The sequence below is a fragment of the Rattus norvegicus genome, chromosome 8 (assembly GCF_036323735.1).
Source record: "Rattus norvegicus strain BN/NHsdMcwi chromosome 8, GRCr8, whole genome shotgun sequence".
NCBI lineage: Eukaryota > Metazoa > Chordata > Mammalia > Rodentia > Muridae > Rattus > Rattus norvegicus.
In genome coordinates this window covers 85,105,050-85,124,807 of record NC_086026.1, presented here as the reverse complement: position 1 = coordinate 85,124,807, position 19,758 = coordinate 85,105,050, and the positions used below count along the sequence as shown (strand labels likewise).

At 45.6% G+C, this 19,758-nt stretch overlaps 1 protein-coding gene across 1 annotated transcript; it reads right to left on the bottom strand.

Moving 5' to 3' along the window:
* Positions 1–1,463: 1,463 nt before the first annotated feature.
* LOC100912347 (RNA polymerase-associated protein LEO1-like) lies at positions 1,464–19,712 on the bottom strand. The gene is made up of 10 exons (XM_039082513.2): positions 18,439–19,712; positions 14,977–16,979; positions 14,230–14,384; positions 13,001–13,085; positions 10,274–10,368; positions 9,011–9,145; positions 7,610–7,742; positions 5,919–6,144; positions 4,462–4,560; positions 1,464–3,437 (listed from the first exon to the last, which is right to left on the bottom strand). Exons 2-10 carry the CDS (start codon positions 15,055–15,057, stop codon positions 3,385–3,387), a joined length of 1,062 nt encoding a protein of 353 aa, XP_038938441.1. The 5' UTR covers positions 15,058–16,979; positions 18,439–19,712; the 3' UTR covers positions 1,464–3,384.
* Positions 19,713–19,758: the final 46 nt, after the last annotated feature.

Below are 19,758 nucleotides of genomic sequence, written 5' to 3'. Positions count from 1 at the left end.
GCTTAGTGTTAAGAGCACTGACTGCAGGGTTGGGGATTTAGCTCAGTGGTAGAGCGCTTGCCTAGGAAGCCCAAGGCCCTGGGTTCGGTCCCCAGCTCTGAAAAAAAGAACTAAAAAAAAAAAAGATTTGAGATATATGACACCTGATAATTTTATTACTATTGTACTAATAAATTATTATCATCTCTTAAACAAAAAAAAAAAGAAAGAGCACTGACTGCTCTTCCAGAGGTCCTGAGTTCAAATTCCAGCAACCACATGGTGACTCACAACCATCTGTTATAGGATCTGATGCCCTCTCTGGTGTGTCTGAAGACAGCTACAGGGTACTCATATATAATAAATAAATAAGTCTTCAAAAGAAATCCAGGCTGGAAAAAAGAGAAATGTAGTGAGAATATTCATTTTTTAAAAAGCCCAATTATGTAAATGTTTTTGTTTTTAATGCAGGTGTGGGATATATGGGGCTGCTTCAGATTGTCCACAGCAGGTGACTGTGATTTGTCTTGTGCTCTGGCAGAAGCATGATTCTGGGGAGTTCCGCTGCTGCTACTGCTGCTGCTGCTCCTCCTCCCCCTCCCCCTCCACCTCCTCCTCCTCCTCCTCCCCTTCCTTCCTTCCTTCCTCCCCTTCCTTCCTTCCTTCCTTTCTTCCTTCCTCCCTCCCTTCCTTCCTTCCTTCCTCTGGCTGTCACCCTTCCACCCTCCCCACTTTTGCTCTTCCTGGATTGTGGGTTTTGCTGGTTGGAGATATTCTGAAGACAAGGTTGAACTTGCCCAAAGATACTTGACACCTTTAGTCAGCAGGAAATAGTCTAAAGAATCTACATCCCCTTTCCCCTCTAACCTTTTCCTCCTACCTAGTGTTATGGGGTTGGAAGGGATTCGGGTGGAGAAGGGCAGTAGATAATAACCCAGTAAGTTAGCCCCAAAAGTACGGTTACAAGCAAGCTCCCTCTGTGTGTTTCTCAGTTGGTATATATAGCAATTTTTAGGAGTTTATTTCATCTCTGCCTCAGAAACAAGGTGAGGTTAGTTTTTAGGACAGGTTCTCACTATGTTGCTTAGGCTGGGCTCCAGCTTGGGAGCTCAGGGAGTTCTGCATCCTGAGCAGATGAGGCTTTGCTCAGCTGAGCAATACACCTTTTGTTTAGTAGTTTCATGTGCTTAGGAATTGCTAATTACAAAGCAGTGCCCTGGCTGGGGTGGAATCCCAGCATGCAGCCTGAGGCAGTAGCATCCCAGTCCAAGACCCCCATTGCCTTGTGTGCTAACCTAAAACCGTAGGACTCTTTTAGAAGAGCAAGCTTATTGACTCCTCTGAGCTCTTTCCTATCTGTTAGGGACTCAACCTTTGTGTCCTCCCCAGATCCTCATGCTGAAGGCCGGATATGCAGGAGTGGTGGGATTTAAAGATGAGCCTTTGGAAGGCAGAACGAGACAATGTGCACACACACGAAGCCCTTGTGATTCCACATGCCTGCTTTATTTGTCTCAGTCCTGTGGCTGAATTACATTTGTCTTGGTTTGACACCTGAAGAGACCTTTACGGCAGTGTATAGTTCTCCATCCTTTGAAGTCAGGCATTAAAGTTCTCCTAATACATATCAGAACACTCTAAATGTTTTATAAGTAGAAAAGCAATTAATTTTCTGACATTTAAATAACAAGTATAATCCACCCAGTTTCTAACCCAATAAAGTTTCTTTTGAAGACTAGAGGCATTTAAACATTCCATACAGAAACAAGTAAATTTATTAAAGTTTATCAAATATCCTATATTCAGACTTTAAAAAATCCCTTTAGTTTTAGAATCTGACACTCACTCCTTACAGCCTCCGTCAGGAACAAGCTTACCGTGGGGAGGAGAAGGAATGGTTACAGAGTACACCATGTGTATGAAGAAAACCTGCTTTGTTTGCTAAGCTGATTTATTAGTAAAAGACAAAGCTTTTTCATTCTCCTGAGCTACTCTTTCCCGCCTTATGGACTCTATTTTTATCCCTCCCCAAACTCCTCTGCTGAAGCCCTAACTTGGAGTGGTGGTGGGATTTGGAGATGGGCCTTTGGAAGGCAAGTAGGGGTATGAAAGGTCCTCAAGGGACCTCAAGGGCTCTTTAGGACCAGCAAGAAGGTAGCAGGCTGTCTGCAAGTCCTCACTAGGACTCAGCCTTGGTGCTAGGAATGTAAGGCATTAAGTCTGTTGGAGCCGCCCAATCTGTAGCCTGCACCACCATGTGGAACCATGCAGAATGGTCTGTAGTCAGCCATCTTTGTATCAGTGCACAGTTGTGCCTGTCTGTGATATGTTTCACTGACTCCGAGGGTAGGGTGGGGGTGACTGATGCCCAATGGCCTTTGCCTTACTGCAAAATGTGCCCTTTGTATATGTCAGTTTAGTTTTATGGACAGACAAGAATGAGTATAAATTAAACCCTATGAAATTATTTTTGGTTCAAGTATAGCAGTAATCTACTTGAAGTACATTACTGAAGGTCCCAGGCTGGGCTCAGACTCAAAGTGCTTCAGTCTTTCAAATGCTGCAATCAGGTGTGAGCTGTAAGTCAGCCATGCTTGGCTGACATCACTGTTTCATGAATAAAAATGGCTGTGTTTATTCTCCTGAGGATGATGAGTCATGGACGTTCATGCAGCGCAAGCTGCAGCTCTCCCAAGTATGAGAGGCCTAGAGTGCTATGCACTGGGCCTGAACAGTGCCACCATCTGTTGGTCCCTGAGGACCATGTGTTCCCTGAGGCAGTTGACACTGCTGAGCCCAGGGATGAAGTGTGTGTGGCTAAACCACCTGTAATGCAAGATTGCCAAACGGTTTTGCCGTTCAAATGTTAAGCTTTCTTGCATGATCTGTAGAGTTCATGCCTAGAGAGTAATGGGTCTGTCAGAGGCTTCAGATCAGCACCATGTATAGGAGCCCTGACTGAAACCGAAGCTAAGGACTTCTGGGTATTCTAGATGAGCCTGGAGCTAATATTAACTAGTTTTATTGGACAGCTACAGAATAGTGCTATAAAAGTTTAAAGAGGGGAGGTGTGGTGCCGCACACAGTTAATCCCAGTCTTCTGGAGGCAGAGGCAGGTACATCTTGTGAATTCCAGGCCAGTCAGGGCTACCTGGTGACAGCTCATTTCAAAACAAAACAAAGAATACATAATATATATGCATGAAAGGAGAATGGAATTTAGGGGTTTCTGCATGGCCCGTCTCATTGGTTCATGTAGGTCAGAACAACTGTTCTGTCTTCAGTAGATCTGACGGGCGAGGGATGTACCTGAGTCGTAGGACGCATGCTCAGCACACACAAAGCCCTAGAACCAGTCCCAGGACAGAGGGAAATCTAACGGCTATGCTAGACACCAATGCACAGTTACTCTTCAGTCTTCCTCTTTCTTCCTTGTTCTCTCCTGAAGGGCTTGTCTCCTGAAGAAATACGAAGGGTGCATTATAGAATTCAGTCTAAGGCATTTCTCACAGCTTTATTCAAACTAGTTCTGAACTGACAGGAGGAATTCAGTTCACAACTCCTCCTCCGGAAGTCAGACCCCTGGGACCTGGCTGCCCTGGGTGGCTGTCTCGGTAGGAGGGACACTTCATTCAGTGGCATTTCTACCGCATTACTTGAAGTACATTATTTTCTTTCCACGCTTCTATAAACTTCAGTGTTTCAGGGTCTGATTTTAGAGGCTGGAGAGATGGCTGTTGGAGAGAACTCAGGTTTGGTTCCCAGGACCCACAGGGTAGCTCAAAACCACTTGTCACTCACTGTGGGTAGAGGGCTCCATCATGGTCTTCTGGGCTCCCCAGACACTGCGTGCATGTGGTATACATGCAAGGAAACCACTCATAAATTAAAAAAAGAATCTGAAGAGACTGAATTTTCAGAATACTTATGTATGTTTTAAATTTTTTACATATGTATACACATAAAATGAATTGACAAGTGAACACTATTTAAACATGAATGCAACTGCAAGGCTTATCCCTACTCTGGAGCATAAGGCATGTTAAATGCTGGGAAACAATGACTTCTCAGGAGCCATAACATAGGAATGCTTGCATAATTATGATTTAAAATGTCTTTGCTCTGTGATCTTACAAGAGAAAGAGAAGCCAGGAATGAGTGGGAAACAGCACCAACTGAAGTGGCCTTCGCTTGCTGTTCTGTCCCAGCGTCAGGCACCTGGCTACCCACACTGCGTGCCTGCCATTCTCCAGACAGACCTTGATGGCTTAGGCTCTGGGTCCCGCCTGCACTCCCTGTGTAGCTGGAAAACCACCCTGACCACCTTCGCAAAGCTTCTGTTCATTCTTCAGGGTCTGTGTGGCCTCCCAGGAGCCACCCCTGCCAGGCTGACACTGGGTGTCCGTGAACTGTGCTCCTGATCTGTGAGCTGGCTCACAGACACAAGGTCACCCTGGAATTGACTAAACATGGCTCACCTACCTTGGTCACTCCCGAGTCTCTTTGCTTTGAGTAACCCTCTGGCTTCATGTTCTTCCAGTCCCTCGTGATTGCAATCTGAAGAAGATGGGGCTTGTTTCTCTGAAAACAAAGGGAGTTTAGGAATGGGGTTGACCTTCGAAGGGACCCACCTTTACCCACTGCAGCCCAGCCGCCTTGAGTTGCAACTTCCGTGATTGCCCCTGAGTAACCTTTATCTGCCTTCCCTACGATTTCCCAGCACACTACAGAGGACCGCAAGCAACCATTAGAATGGTTGTGGTGCTGTCACAGTCAGGATGTGATAACGCCATCAGGATTGGTTCCCTACTGTTGGTGTCTCCTTCCTTGAGCTCCTGCCATCTCACCCAGGTTACAAGGACTCTTGCTGCCTCCCTTGACCAAGTCTCTGCTGGTGTGAGCCCAGTACACTGCTGCCCCCTGCAGTCCTCGTCAACCTGCCTCATTCCTCCCAGCATGTTCCACCAGACTCTCCGTGCTGGCTTTTCCGGAACAGCCTTCACAGATGAAGACTTACCCCTGATTCTTACACTCCCCACTGTGCTTTTCCTTAAGAAGTAAGGTATTAGCATTCTGTTTGGGGGAAGGGGTCTCTTTTTTTTTTTAACTTTTATTTACTTATTTTATGTATATAAGTACACTGTCTTTCAGACGCACCAGAAGAGGGCATCAGATCCCATTGCAGATGGTTGTGAGCCACCATGTGGTTGTTGGGAATTGAACTTAGGACCTCTGGAAGAGCAGCCAGTGCTCCTAACCACTGAGCCATCTCTCCAATCCTCTCCTTTTTTATTTAAGTCTTTCACGTGAACTGAAGACAGCTTGAGACATTCTCCAGTTGAGCTATTAAGTGTCCAGGAGCCTGAGACACACATTGCTGTGTGGGTTTCATTTGTGGGTTTTTATTTGGTTTTATGATTCTGCTTTATTTTGTTTTTGAGACAGTTCACCCTGGCTTGCCTAGAACTTGTTAAGTAGCAGCCCAGGCTGGCCTCAAACACAAAATCCTCCTGCCTCAGCCTCCACAGTGTTACCATGTCCGGTTGTTCATAACAGCTTTAAAAATGATAAGGTTAGGGGTTGGGGATTTAGCTCAGTGGTAGAGCATTTGCCTAGCAAGCGCAAGGCCCTGGGTTCGGTCCCCAGCTCCGAAAAATAGAAAAGAAAAAAAAATGATAAGGTTTAAATACTGAGTTCTTAGTTGTGCTAATACATACATTTCCTTCCACAGTACATACCACATGTTGAACAGGTTTTATGTTTTCTAGAGAGGTCTTGTTCTCAACTTTTTCTGTGGTGAGTGGCCCTAGCCAAAGCAAAAATGTAAAAGAGGGTGTGTGTTCTACTGTCGTAAAGAAATAATACTAGCAAGATGAAGACTGCTCCGGAGAGAAACTAGGCCCTGCCTACAATGAGGTGAGGCAGCTGTGCTGACTTACCGTTGGCTGCACCCTGCTGACGGCTCTTAGTGGCAACCAGGCTGGAGGCCTGGCTTCGCCCGTCTTCTCCCTCTCCCACCACCACCACCTCCTCCTCTTCGACATCATGCTTAGGCTTCTGGATGGTGGAAACTGGATCTGTACGCTGCTGGTTCTTCTGCCTCTGGTTCTTCCTCTGCAGACGGACTTTTCGGGGAGTAGATACCCTCAGTTCTTTCTTCTGTATCTAAAAAAAAAAAAAGGTTGGAGAGATGGCTCGGCAGTTGTTCTTCCAGAGTTCAATTCCACATGGTGGCTCACAACCATCTGTAACACCCTCTTCCGGTGTGTCTACAGTGTACTCATATACATAAATAAATAATTTTTTAAAAGGCACATTTTCAACTTAAAAAAAAAAAAGAACTACTTTCAGCAGGATGTGGTAGCATGCACCTGTAATGCAGACTGAGGCAGGAGGATGACTTTAACCAGGAGTCCAAGACCAAGAACAGTGCATGCAATGTGGTGAAAGTTTCTAACAGAAGAGGGGAAGGAGAGGAAAGGAAAATGGAGCCAGCCACTCTGTGCCCATTCAAACCCCCTTTATTTTTTATTTTATTATTTTTTATTTGACAGCATGTCTTCTACCAGAGTTGCTATAAGCCCACACAGCAGATGGTTTGGTGGGGTAAAGGCGACACACACAAGTGGGATCAGGGAAGAAGGCTGGCACCACCCTGATAAGTGTGTGTGTGTGTGTGTGTGTGTGTGTGTGTGTGTGTGTGTGTGCACCTGGGAGCTGTGTACATCTGATGATGTCACACAGCTCAGAAGTGGCAGCCTGAGAAGCCCCTTCTGATGTGACCGTCTGGGGCAGTAAAAGCTGCCTGTGCTTCACCCCTAAGTGGCAGACGCCTGGCTGCTGAGGCTGGACCAGGCTCCCATGCCTCCCAGACATTCCTGGTGTAGCCTTCAATGCAAATACTACATCCCAGCTTCCACAGCAGGCTGAGGAGGCGGCCATCTTCTTAGACCTGCCCGGCCTGCCACACTCAGGAGCTAAAAGAGCCGAGCCAGCGTAACAGGGCCGAGGGTTCTATAGTCCTCTCTTTTTTATTTCCTTCCTATTTTATTTCCTTTTACTTCTTGTGGCACCAGGAATCAAATCCAAGGCTGTCTGCATTCAAGGGAAAACACTCTCCTACTGAACTTGGCTGTACTTTTTTCTAAGGCAGTTTTCTAACGTTACGTTTTCTGTGGAGTCACCTGGAGATGAGAGTGAAGTTATCTGTAATCCCACTGCAGTCATTGCTAGTGGTGACTATAGGCAGGAGAGCAAGCTGGCTCCCCAGTAATTGCAACAATTAAAATAGCAACAATAATAACAATAATGATAATGATAACAGACATAATAATAGGCCATCAAGACGTCTCCATGGGTCAAAACTTGCTGCATTAGTCTGACCACCTGAATTCAACCCCCAGGGCCCACAATGAAGGAAATAACAAACTCCTGAAAATTGTCCTCTGCACTCATTATGGATGCACACGTCTACACATCTCTCTCTCTCTCTCTCTCTCTCTCACACACACACACACACACACACACACACACACACACACACATGGAGGAGGGAGTAATAGTCTTTTACACTTCAGGAAATCAGCCCTAAATGTACAAATTGTTCCAACTTAAGGCTGAGGCACTATACCTTGATCAAATCTGGGCATGGCCATTCAGGATCTCGACCAGCCATCGGGAGGATTCTAATCTGTGTCTTTGAACTTCTGGTCCCAAATGAAAGGGTCATCTTTTTATATGTGGCACCGTCTGTACAGTGAGGTCTGCGGGAAATGAACAGAAAATATCTGTCTCACGTTGATCAGAAACACCAAACACGCCCATGGATAGTGGGTAATGATGACCGCACGCTAGGCAGAGGAAACAGGCAGGATTACAGCTCTGGTCCATCTGTTCACTGCTCAGGGAAAGTGGGGTGGACTGACCCAGGCTGAAGGAGGAGAGATGGGTGGCCAGATGGAGTGCTTTTACAAAGAATACCCCCAACTACAGTCACAGACAAGGGGCATGAAACCTCCGTTCCACAGGGTGGAGCAGGCTCGAGTGGGAACTGAGTTGTTCCCTCCACTCAACAGGAGTAGAAGGATGGTTTTAAAATGTAGGCAGCCGGGTGCATGACTCTGTTTCAAAACCAACGCGAACCATGGTGGCAGGAGGGGCCTCAACAGCTCAGGCCAAGTCGTGAGTCCGTCTCAGCAGGGAAACAGCTCAGGCAAAGGCAGGAGGACTGTGAGCTTGAGGAGAAGATGGGTGCTAAGTTCAAAGCCAGCCTGGGTTACATGGTAAGCCTCTTACAAACAGTAAACACTTCTTGAGTATGGGAGGACAGCTCTTAACTGGGTCCCAAAGTGAAGAAAGGACCTGAAGAAAGAAACACTACCCCAGTGCAGCTCAGAGCAAGTAGTAAAAAGCAAAATCAGAACCGGACATGTTTCAGGATGCTCCCTGTGACACGTGCATTATATATCTAACGGAACTGCAAATTAGTGAGATTGAGGTCCCTAGGACTACGTAATGTATATGGTAGATTTTTATTTACAAAGTTGTTCGATTGTGCCCACAATCTGACTTTGAAATACTAAAGCATTTTCAAAGGAAGCACGTGCCCACCATCATGGAAAGTGCTGAGCCTCTTAAGGAAAACTGGATCTTAGTGACGGCTGTGTCCTAAAGGGGAAGGTGTGTGCAGAAGGGACCGAAGCGCCACCCACTGCAGCCAGCAGAGCTGGGCCCATGCCTTGAGCGGGCACACCTGTTGCCACCCCAGCACTACACTGTTGATAGTTACAGAGTAAGGACCCAGCAGACAGCAAGCTCCAATGACAAGCCTTTCCCAGGAGCACTGGCCAGCGACAGGCCATGCACCAGTCCCTGTAGAGAAGGGTAACTTTTAAAAGTTACCAAAAGGGCTGGGTGGTGATGTGCTTGAAGCAGAGGCAGGCGAATCTCTGAGTTCGAAGCCAGCCTGGTCTACAGAGTTGCAGGACAGCCAGGGCTACACAATTGTCTAGAAAAACAACAACAAAGTTACCTAAAGGTAAGTTTGGATTTAAAGATGGCCTGTCCTCGGAGCCCAGTGTCTTCCCGTATAAACAGTTGGTTTAGATTGTCCTGCAGGGGGGCTTTGTAGATATCGAACACTTCCTTGCCTAAATGCAGGGACATGCTGGAAAGAGGAAACAATTCAGGTGTTAGGATGCTCAGTGAGTGGCACAGGATCCTGTCGCAGACGTCGTAGGACGACAAACACAGGCGCGTCGAAGCCTACTTCCAAACTGGGCATGGGAATGTTTGCCTGCAATCCTAGCACTTGGGAGGTGGAGCAAGGGCTCAGAGTCAGCTATAAAGTGAGTTCCGGGCCAGGACAGGCTATGCACCTCTGTCTTTTGTTTGTCTATGTAGCCTTGGGTAGCCTGGAAATCAGTGTGTAAGCCAGCCTGCCTCTTCCTCCCCAGTGCTAGGACCAAAGGTGTGCTCTACAACACAAGACCCTGTCTTAAAAACAAATCAAAACTGAATCTGTTCTCTCTGTGCTGGTTTAAATGAGAATGTTACCCTAAATGCTCAGAGGTTCGAGTACTTGGTCCCCAACTGTTGCTGTTTGGGTAGGCTTAGGAGGTGTGGCCTTGCTACAGGAAGTAACGTCATTGGTGTGGGTTCTGAGGTTTCGAAGCCACTGCCAGTTAGTGTACACTCTGCTTCCTGCGTGGCTGGAGAGAGGTGAGGGCCACTATGCCCGCTGCCTGTTGCCACAATTTCTGTGATGGACTCCACGTCCCTCTGGAACTTTAAGTCCAAATAGACCCCTTCTATAAGTTGCCTCAGATGTGGTATTCTTATCAGAGCAATAGAAAAGTAAACTAATATGTCCTTCAGAGTAAAAAGTGGCAAAATCTACTTTTCAGTTTACAACAGAATGGTCTTATAAATACCTCCCCATCTCTATCTTTGAATTAGTAAGCTGAAATGGATTCTCAAAACATCTCAGTTTAGGGGCTCGGGCTATAGCTCAGTTGGTAGAACGCTGGCCTCACAAGCACGAAGCTCTGGGTTTGATCCCCAGCACTGCCAAAACCAGGTTATTTCACGTTGCCTTGATTGATCAAAGGCTAGCCTTTAGCTGATGGAATCCAGGCAGATTCAAGCTCTCCCACTAGCCCTGCTGTATGGCCCTAACGGCTTATCTCACTGAGGTTTCCTGGGCAAAGGCAGCAGCCCAGATTTTCCCAATTCTCAAGTCCTGCACAGAGAGCATCAGTGCTTCCGGGCCTCCCTCAAGTGTTCTAACACTTGCCTTCCATCTGACCACTTGACTATCCGAGTATTGCTTTCTTTAGTTTTAGAACCTTCTTGATCCCGGCACATCCTCCAGCGTATAGTATTTTCGACCTGGTTCAAAACAGAAAAGTATTAGACAACCAGTTTACCTAGCTATATGTTCTTTGTTTCCCAAATAATGCATAATCATACGCCAAGAATTGGTGGGTGATAAGAAAGTGGCTGACTCGGCAGCTTTGCCACCAGTTTACTACAGGTGTCTGGATGTGCTGGTCGAGCTAACCAGGCACTCTGCACACTTCCTGAGGCCTGAGCAATGGAGGAGGCTAGGCAGGATGCTGCCTGTAACCACAGCTAGGAGCTCCACAGGAAAGCAGAGGTTGGTCCACACGAGATAAGTAGCCAAAATCAACACCAATTGAGGATATAGCATAGTGGTCGAGCACTTGCCTAGTGTGTATGAGGTTCCCAGTTCTATTCCCAGTGTGTGTGTGTGTGTGTGTGTGTGTGTGTGTGTGTGTGCGCGCGCGCGCGTCGCACACACTTGGAAGGACTATAGGCCCAATGGGAGGAAAAGCTTTAAAAGTGCCTCTTAGGGAATGTGGCCCATAGAATGAACTAAGAGGTACTCATAGGAGCTCACAGAAACTGAACTGACAATCAGGAACCCTGTGTGGGTCTGAGCTAGGTCCTCCGCACATACATTATGGCTGTATAGCTTGGTTTTCTTGTGGGACTCCTAACAGTGGGAGTAGCGGTGTTGCTGACTCCTCCGTGCCTGGGACCCTTTTCCTCCTACTGGGTTGCCTTGTCTGACCTTGATGTGAGCGGTTGTGTCCAGTCTTATTGTAACCTGTTATGCCATGCTCAGTTGGTATCCCTGGGGGGAAGAGTGGATCTTGGGAAGAGGGAAGTTTGGGGGGAGGATTAGGAAGAGTGGAAGGAAGGGAAACTGTAGTGTGGATGTCATAATGTAGGAGAGAATAAATACATCAATGAAATTCCTCCTTTTTCCAAAACAAAGGTGGGGAGGGGTGTCTCAGGGCCAGCGAGGTGACCCACTGGATAATGGCTCCTGCTGCCAAGCCTGACTACCCTGAATACCCAGGATCCATGTGAGGGGAGGAGAGGACTTCTGCATTGTCTTCTGGTCCATGTGCACATACACGTGCACGTTCTTGCACACGCAAATAAATGTAATGTTTTAAAGAAAAAAGTGTTTCTTAGTCTAATGGGAAGAGCCCTAGACATGTCAGTTTAAGGTTTGTTTGTTTTTTTTTCAAAGACTAAATAACTAGGAGCTAGAGAGATGGCTTAGTAGTTAAGAGCAACAAATGCTTTTTCAGAGGTCCCAGGTTCAGTTCCCAACACCCATGTTAGACAGCTCAGGAAGCTGATACCTTCTTCTGAACTTTGCACACACACACACACACACACACACACACACACACACACACAGAGTCTACTGACAGACAGACACACAATCATCATCATCATCTTGAAGAACAATAAAACAATTACCAGCAAATTAAAATCTGAGACCTACACTTAGTTCTGTTTGAGTCCAAATTTATCGCATGAAGTAGAGAACTGCAAGTCACAAAAGACCACTAAAAATGGCCCCTGCCAAGTGTTACCATCCCTGTGTGAACAATGGTCATCTTCATCATCCCAACTTTCTCAAGAGATGCCCTAATGGCAAGGTCTGCTGCTGTGCAGTCTCCATGGAGAGACAGTCCTGTGGTGGGAGGTGGCTGGGACATACCTGGGAGGAAGTGTCGAGGCAGGGCCACACCTCCCACTATCTATCCTGAGGGATGCTAGTGGGTGCCAACAGTTTTCACTTTTATTTCTGATACCTAGATTATAATATAGGTTTAAGTTAAAACTTAAAACTGAGACCGGGCTGATGGCGCACACTTTTAATCCCAGCAACTTGGAGGCAGAGGCAGGCAGATCTCTCAGTTCGAGCCTGGTCTACAGAACACAGAGAAGCTCAAACAAAAAATAAAAACTGGAAAACATTAGAAAAGTGTCGCTTCTAAAGGAGGGAGAAAAGGTGTGTGCTTACTCCCTGGAAAATACCGGGAAAGGCCGTTTATCTCCATGTTCTAGCGGAATCTGTTGAGTATGCAAGAAACGTTAGGAATGTTCTTAGGTGCTGGGCTCATTATCATCCCTGTGTTTACTGTCTAAAGGAAGAGTCAGGGGGATGGAGGGATGACTCATAGTTAAGAGCACTGGCTGCTCTTTCAGAGGACCCAGGTTTGGTTCCCAGCATCCACAGGGTGACTCACACCCATCCACAAATTCCAGCTCCAGGGGACCTGATGCCCTCTTCCAAACTCTGCAGGTACCAGGCACAAACGTGGCGCACATACATAATGCGGTCAATGCACTCCCACTCATGAATCAAACATGTCTAAGAACCAGTGTGAGGAAGAACTCAGCCAGCACGGTAGTGCGTGCCCGTGGCCACAGCTCCTCGGAGGCTGAGAGGAGGGGACAGAAGAAAGGCAAACAGAGGGCTGGAGAGATGGCTCAGTGGTTAAGAGCACTGACTGCTCTTCCAGAGGTCCTGAGTTCAATTCCCAGCAACCACATGGTGGCTCACAATCATCTGTAATGGGATCTGATGCCCTCTTCTGGTGTGACTGAAAACAGCTACAATGTACTCATATATAATAAATGAATAAATAAATCTTAAAAAAAAAAAAAAGGCAAACAGAAGGCAACACAGTACCTTTAGTTTTAACCTCGTTTTGTCTTCCTCGTAGAGCTCTTTCTCATCGTCAAACTCATCTTCATAATGCTGAGGATCAAATGGTCTAAAAATGTTTGCCATATTAGTTGTAATTAGTGATTGACTATAAACCGATCGTCTCTAGAACACTGTAACATTATATCACAGCTGAAAAGTAACTTCGTGAGACCCTTCAGGAAGTATGCCAATGACTACTTCCTTGACATTTCTTTTTAAAACAAACTTCTGGGGAGGCTGGAGAGATGGCTCAGCAGCTAAGAGCATGGCTGCTCTTCTGGAGGACCTGGGTTCCATTCCTAGCACTCATATGACAGCTCATAACTGTCTCATGCTCTCTCTGGCCTCTGTGGGTACCAGGCACATACACATAAGCAATGCACCCACAAACATAAAATAAAAGTTAAGAAAAAAACAAAAAAACTTCTGGAAATGAGATCCAAACATGATTTGTAATTCAAACTTGTTGAAGAAGCACATCTTATAATTATAAATATATCCTATAAAACATAGGTGATAACCTACTCTATCCATATCCTGAAAAACCAAGACTCTGACTCCTACAGTGATGTTTGAAGGGCTGTGAGCCCAATGAAAGGCTTTAAAAGTGTCCCTTAGGCCGGGCACAGTGGTGCCTGCCTTTGAGGAGCAGGCAGAGTTCTGTGAGCTCAAGGCCAGCTTAGTCTGTGGAGTTCCAGGCCATCCAGGGCTACACAGTGAGAGACACTGTCCCCTCACCCCCACCCCCCAAAAAAGTAGCTTAATTAAGCAATATCTAGACATGACATTTTTATATTTTTAGAGAATAAATAAATAAAAATTAACAACAAATTAAAACCCGAGACCTCTGTTTAATTCAGGAATTAAAATTTCTGCCTTGTGAGGCTTAGTGAGCAGGAAAAGCCAACACTATTTTGTTTTCGAAGTCATCCCATCGAGAGTCCCTGTCATTTTTACTGAATACCTGTGACTTCTCAGGCATCTCTCTTGCTCCATATTTTCAGCTTTACACAGGTGACATTGCCACGTGACACCTATTCCTTTACAGCAGAGCCCCCAGGCTAAGGAGACAACTAGCCTTGTAATTCTCTGCAGTAACTTAGCGTCTCTCACTCTCAGTCATCTCCTGATTGGCCAACTCGTGACACATACATCACATTTCACACAGCTCTTTTGTTCAATCTCTTGAACCTTCTGTTCAGTTCTCTTACTTGGGTTCTATCCTGAGAAATCTGGGTAGTTTAACAAAATACAACTCATTTCCCAAGTCGGACTTGATGCTGGGAACTGCTATTCTCACTCTGGTTTCAGAGATGCGGCGTTCCACCTGCTGGTTCTGAGGCACTCCACAAGTTCCAGCTGTGCTCTGCGTTTGGGAGGGATCAGAATGGGAGGGCGTGAAGAGACAGGACAATGGTTCCAGCTGTGCTCTGCGTTTGGCAGACACCTGTCTGAAAGGAAGTTATGTCACACACACTTTAGGGACAGCCACTCCTTCCTCCAAGTCTCTCCTTAAGACATCACTCCAACCACACCCATAAAGAAAAAAGAGCCACAATAAAACCCAGGGGTGAATAAGATGTATTAACCTGAATATATTTTGTTGGCGTATCTATTTTTCTATTTTGCGTAAGACATTAAGGAGTGTAAAGAATTCAGCTCATCATTACTAAGTAACTACTAAAATCAGGAAAGAACAGTGACAGGGCACAGCACAAGTGTGGCTAGGAAATACCTTGTAAATCGAAAGTGTTCATGGTTAACAGTCCCATAGTCCTAGCCCTGAGGGTTGGCACTGGTCTCGTCCTAATGGTTCCTTCTGTGCCTTCCAATTATTTCCCCAAATGCCTAGTTCAGCTAAGAATGTCACTGCATTACCCTCTCTGAACACATCCCCTCAGAATCTTTTGTCTTAGCTTTCAATCCTGCGGTCCGTCGTGATTGGTGGCTGTACTCACGACAGGCCGTCTTGGAGCAGGTGCTCGCTGGTCCTCGTCGCTCTCTGAGGAAACGTCATCTATCTCTCCAAACAGATCCATGTTCCCACTATCATATTCAGTGTTGAAGGAATAGACATTATTAATTGGTCTAACTAAAGTTATCTTTAATTTTTAAGAAGGTACCTGAGGGACGGTGATAGGTGTACCGTGTGTAGGCGCCCACTGAGGCAGAGGTCAGACGGGGTGAGTAAGATACCCTGGAGGTGGACTCACATACAGGCGGTTGTGAGCTGCCTCTCACCGGGGGCTGGGAACCGAGCTTGAGTCTTCTGCAAGACCAAGTGTCCCCCATCCTGTCCCCTAGCCGACATTCTTTATGTAGTTCCCCAACACATTCCCAATATTCACAAACCAAATCTGTACCAAAGCCATCTCAAGCTGGCCCCTCAAGCCTGGCCTTAAGCAAGTTCACTAGAGTGCCTTCAGAGAAGGAAGGAGGCGACATCACTAGGATAACCATTTTGAGGAGGGTTCCCAGAGAGCTGGGCATGGTGGTGCACACCATACATGATGGTGATCCCAACATTTGGAAGTAGAAAGGGAGTTAGGGCTAGCCTGGACTACATGAGACCCTGCCTCAAAAACAAAACAAAACAAAAATATGGGTCTAGCAAGTCCACTGGCTGTGATGCTCTCTCGTGTCCTGTCTGTCAGGTCTGTCGTCTGTGGGATCAGCAAACCACCACCTCACTATGACTAATGCTGTGGTTTTTCTGCCTTGCTAGTTTTCACTGGGAGGGAAGCAACTGTGAAAACACACACTCTGCCTGCCGGGACTCCCACCCATGTGGTGAAAGACAGTTGTGTAAGTTAGCTCAGAAACCGATCCTTCAGCTGCAGACAGGCCTTCGAGAGCACAGCCCTGTGAGTACCTGAACCAGAGGCTCATAGCTAAGCCATTTCCAAGTCCTGACCCCAAAGATCTGAGTGAAAAATTCCTATGTTGTTGTAAGCTGTTGTGCACTGGGATATTTGGTCATGTAGCAGACACTGAACAGTCACCCAAGAAGCACCTCCTTCCCTCGTTCCTCGTGTCCTTCCCCATTCCCTTTATTCTCCAGGATCCCCAATGGCCTTGTACAGCCTCAGGATACTTAGCGTGGACACTGGAGTTCTCCACACTCAGTATGTACCACAATGCCCAGCTTATTAACTTGTCTAGTGAGGGAGATGCTGGAGTTGCCATTATAATCACAGACCAGATAATGATGTTCTCAAAGGTCCTGCCGTTCCAGCAGTTCTTCTATAGGCCCTCAACAACTCTGGAAAGAAATGCTGTGGCCCACGACTGAACAAAACTACTTTATACTTACACTAATTACCTGTGCGCATGACAACCAGCATCCTGAAACAGTAAACAGTCTAACAGCTTGCCAATAAAGCAAAACCAAATTCTAGCCTGGGAACATAGCCTAGATTTTAAATACGAGTTTTTTAGCATTTATCTGTGTGTATATATGGTGGAGGTCAGAGGACAACTTGCAGGAGTCACTTCTCTCCTACTGTGTGGTTTCCGGAATCAAACTGAGGTCATCAGACATGGCACCAAGCGTCCTCAGCCACTGAGCCATCTTAGTGGCCCTACTGAAAGACCAAGAAGACACAAATGACAAATACCTTGAGTAAAAGAGAGCTATACCACAATAACAGGGGGGATAAGACAAATTCAACATCTCAGGCAAATAATCCAGTTACTTGATGATTACAAACCACCAAAATTTACTAAAGAAGAAATAATCAAAACAGTCCTATCTCTATTAAGGAAACCAAATTGGTAGTTAAAAAGTCTAAAAAAAACAAAAAACAAAAACAAAAACAAAAGAAAAACCCAGAAACTGGGCATGGTAACTCACGCCTTTAATCCCAGAACTGGAAGACAGAGGTGGGCAGATCTCTGAATTTGACACCAGTGTGGTCTATGAGGGTGTTCCAAAACTGTCAGAGCTACAGTCAGAAACTATCTTTAAAAACAAGAAAAGAACAAATGAAACCCCTGAGATCTGGAAGCTCCATTGGGTTTTGATAGCTGGGTATACTTAATATATAAGTTCTAACCATTTAACATGACAGAATCATGATAAACGTTTTAAAGTAATTTTCTAAAATTTAATTCTTATAGAAAAAATGTAAAAACATTATAAACTGTTTCTAAATTATTTTCTTTCTTAAAATGTTTCAGCAAGCCAGACATGGTAGCATACCTAAATGTAGGCTACATGCTGAGGACTGTAGTGAGGAGAGGAGAGGAGAGGAGGGGAGGGGAGGGGAGGGGAGGGGAGGGGAGGGCAGGGGAGAGAAGGTTCAGTGGTTAAGAGCACTGGCCGCTCTTCCAGAGGTCCTGAGTTCAATTCCCAGCAACCACAAGGTGGCTCACAACCATCTGTGATAGAATCTGATGCCCTCTTCTGGTGTCTGAAGAGAGTGACAGTGTACTTATGTTCATAAAATAAACAATTTTTAAAAAAAAAAAATTTAAAAATAGAAAAGGAAAAAAGAAAGAGCATGGGTGGTAGCAGTAATCCTAGCAATTAGGAGACTAATACAAAAAACAAAACAAAAAAACACCTTAAGTTCAAGAACAGCCTGGACTATATAGCAAAACACTGCCTAAATAAATAAATAAAATTTAAAAGCAAATAAAATTTAATACATTTAAAATTACAATTAGGCTTAAAGTTGTTTACTAGGTTACTATAAAAAATAGAATTTTAAGGGGTTGGGGATTTAGCTCAGTGGTAGAGCGCTTGCCTAGCAGGAGCAAGGCCCTAGCAAGGCCCTGGGTTCGGTCCCCAGCTCCGAAAAAAAAAAAAGAAAAAGAAAAAAAAAAAATAGAATTTTAAATTTGGGAAGAAAAGAAAATTTTAAAAAAATAGAATTTTAATTAGAAAGACAGTTAAATACAGAGAATAACTTTCAAATCCAGACCTGAGAAAATGCAGGGAAAAGGTAGAATTGTTAGAACTTAAATATTTAGCCAGGTATGGTGGCTCACACCTGTAATCCCAGCATTTTGGAGACAGAGACAGGAGGATTACTGTGAGTTAGAAGCCATCCTAGGCTGCAGAGTAAGACTCTGTCTCAAAAAATAAAACTAACAGCCTGGAAGCTCTCTGTGAGTTTAAAGCCGGCCTGGTCTACAGAGTAAGTTCTAGGACAGCCAAGGCTACACAGAGAAACCCTGTCTCGAAAAACAAACAAATAAAAAAAAATAAACAAAACAAAATACCTTCCTCACCCCAACAAAATAAATGTAAAATACATTGAGAAAGTGGCCCTGAGGAGCCGGGATGGTAGCACATGTCTGTAATCCCACAGCTCAGGAGGCTGAAGCAGGAGAACCTCTGGGGTAACTTCAGTCTGTGAGGACTACAGAGTGACACTGTCTTAAAAAGGAACGGGCACTCCAAAGGCCCCTCATACCTGAGGAAGGCAGCTGTCCACTGGCCTGGTGACTCTGGGGAACACTGGGCTTGGCTCTGGCTCTCAGGCTTCCTACTGGACTCAGCTGCTGTCAGAAGGAACTGCCTGCCTCTCCTGACCTGAACTGCCGGTGGACCCCTCACAGGAACTCTAAGAGGAAACCCCCTGAAGGGCCCAGGGGCAAACAGGAAGGAGTTAACCCCTCTCTGCTATCCAGCCTTTCAGTCTCCCTATAGCGCCCCCAACAGGCTGGCTGGCAAAGATGACCACAGCATCACAAAAATACATGGGCTTAGAGACAGGCTGACAACTGACACACACGTGTCTACTAGTAAGGGAATAAACACACACATTGCCTTGGGAAGGATGGAAGGGCTCAGAAGTCAGGTATAGGAGTGCCGACTCAGCCACAAAACACATAGGGACTCAAATTCTAAGTTAGAAAAGGGGTGGGATGGCGATTCGGGATTTTTCTTTTAAAAAAAAGTTACAATGTACTCTAACCTTGAAGCTAGACCTCAGCTCTTATAAAGTGTTATTTTTTAAAGATCAAAATTAAGGGCCGAAGAGATGCCCCTGTGGTTAAGCCTGCATGCTGTTCCTGCAAAGGACCCACGTTTCAGTTCCCAGCACCCACACCAGGCAGCTCGCAATCACCTGCAACTCCTGCTCTAGGGGATCTGATGCCCTCTACTGGCCTCCTCAGTTGCCCCACACATGGCACATATACACAAACACACATAAGTAAAAAATTTATAACTTTTATGTTTTGTTCATTTTACATGTATATATATGGGCTGGAGAGATGGCTCAGTTGTTAAGAGCCAGTCATGGCTCCTCCCGAGGTCCTAAGCTCAATTCCCAGCAACCACATGGTGGCTCACAACCATCTGTAATGGGATCCGATGCCCTCTTCTGGCACACAGGGTGTACATGAAGCTGGAACACTCATATACATAAATAAATCTTTAAAAACAGAACCTTTTTTAAGTAAGTATATATGGATTACTGTAATTACTCGAGCAGGCTGAATTGTAACCCCACACATAAATTCGTGCCCACACAGAATCTCAGTGTGTGACCTTACTTGGGATAGATTTCTGCAAAAATAATCAGTTAAAATGAGGTTGTGCTGGATTTAACTTGGTCCTGTGGGTAGTGATTCTTGTTCTTGCCAACAGAATGCAAAGGGTGGGAAGGAGTATGGTCCTGCATTCACCCCGTCTTAGGGAGGGTTTCTATTCCTGCACAAACATCATGACCAAGAAGCAAGTTGGGGAGGAAAGGGTTTATTCAGCTTACACTTCCACATTGCTTTCA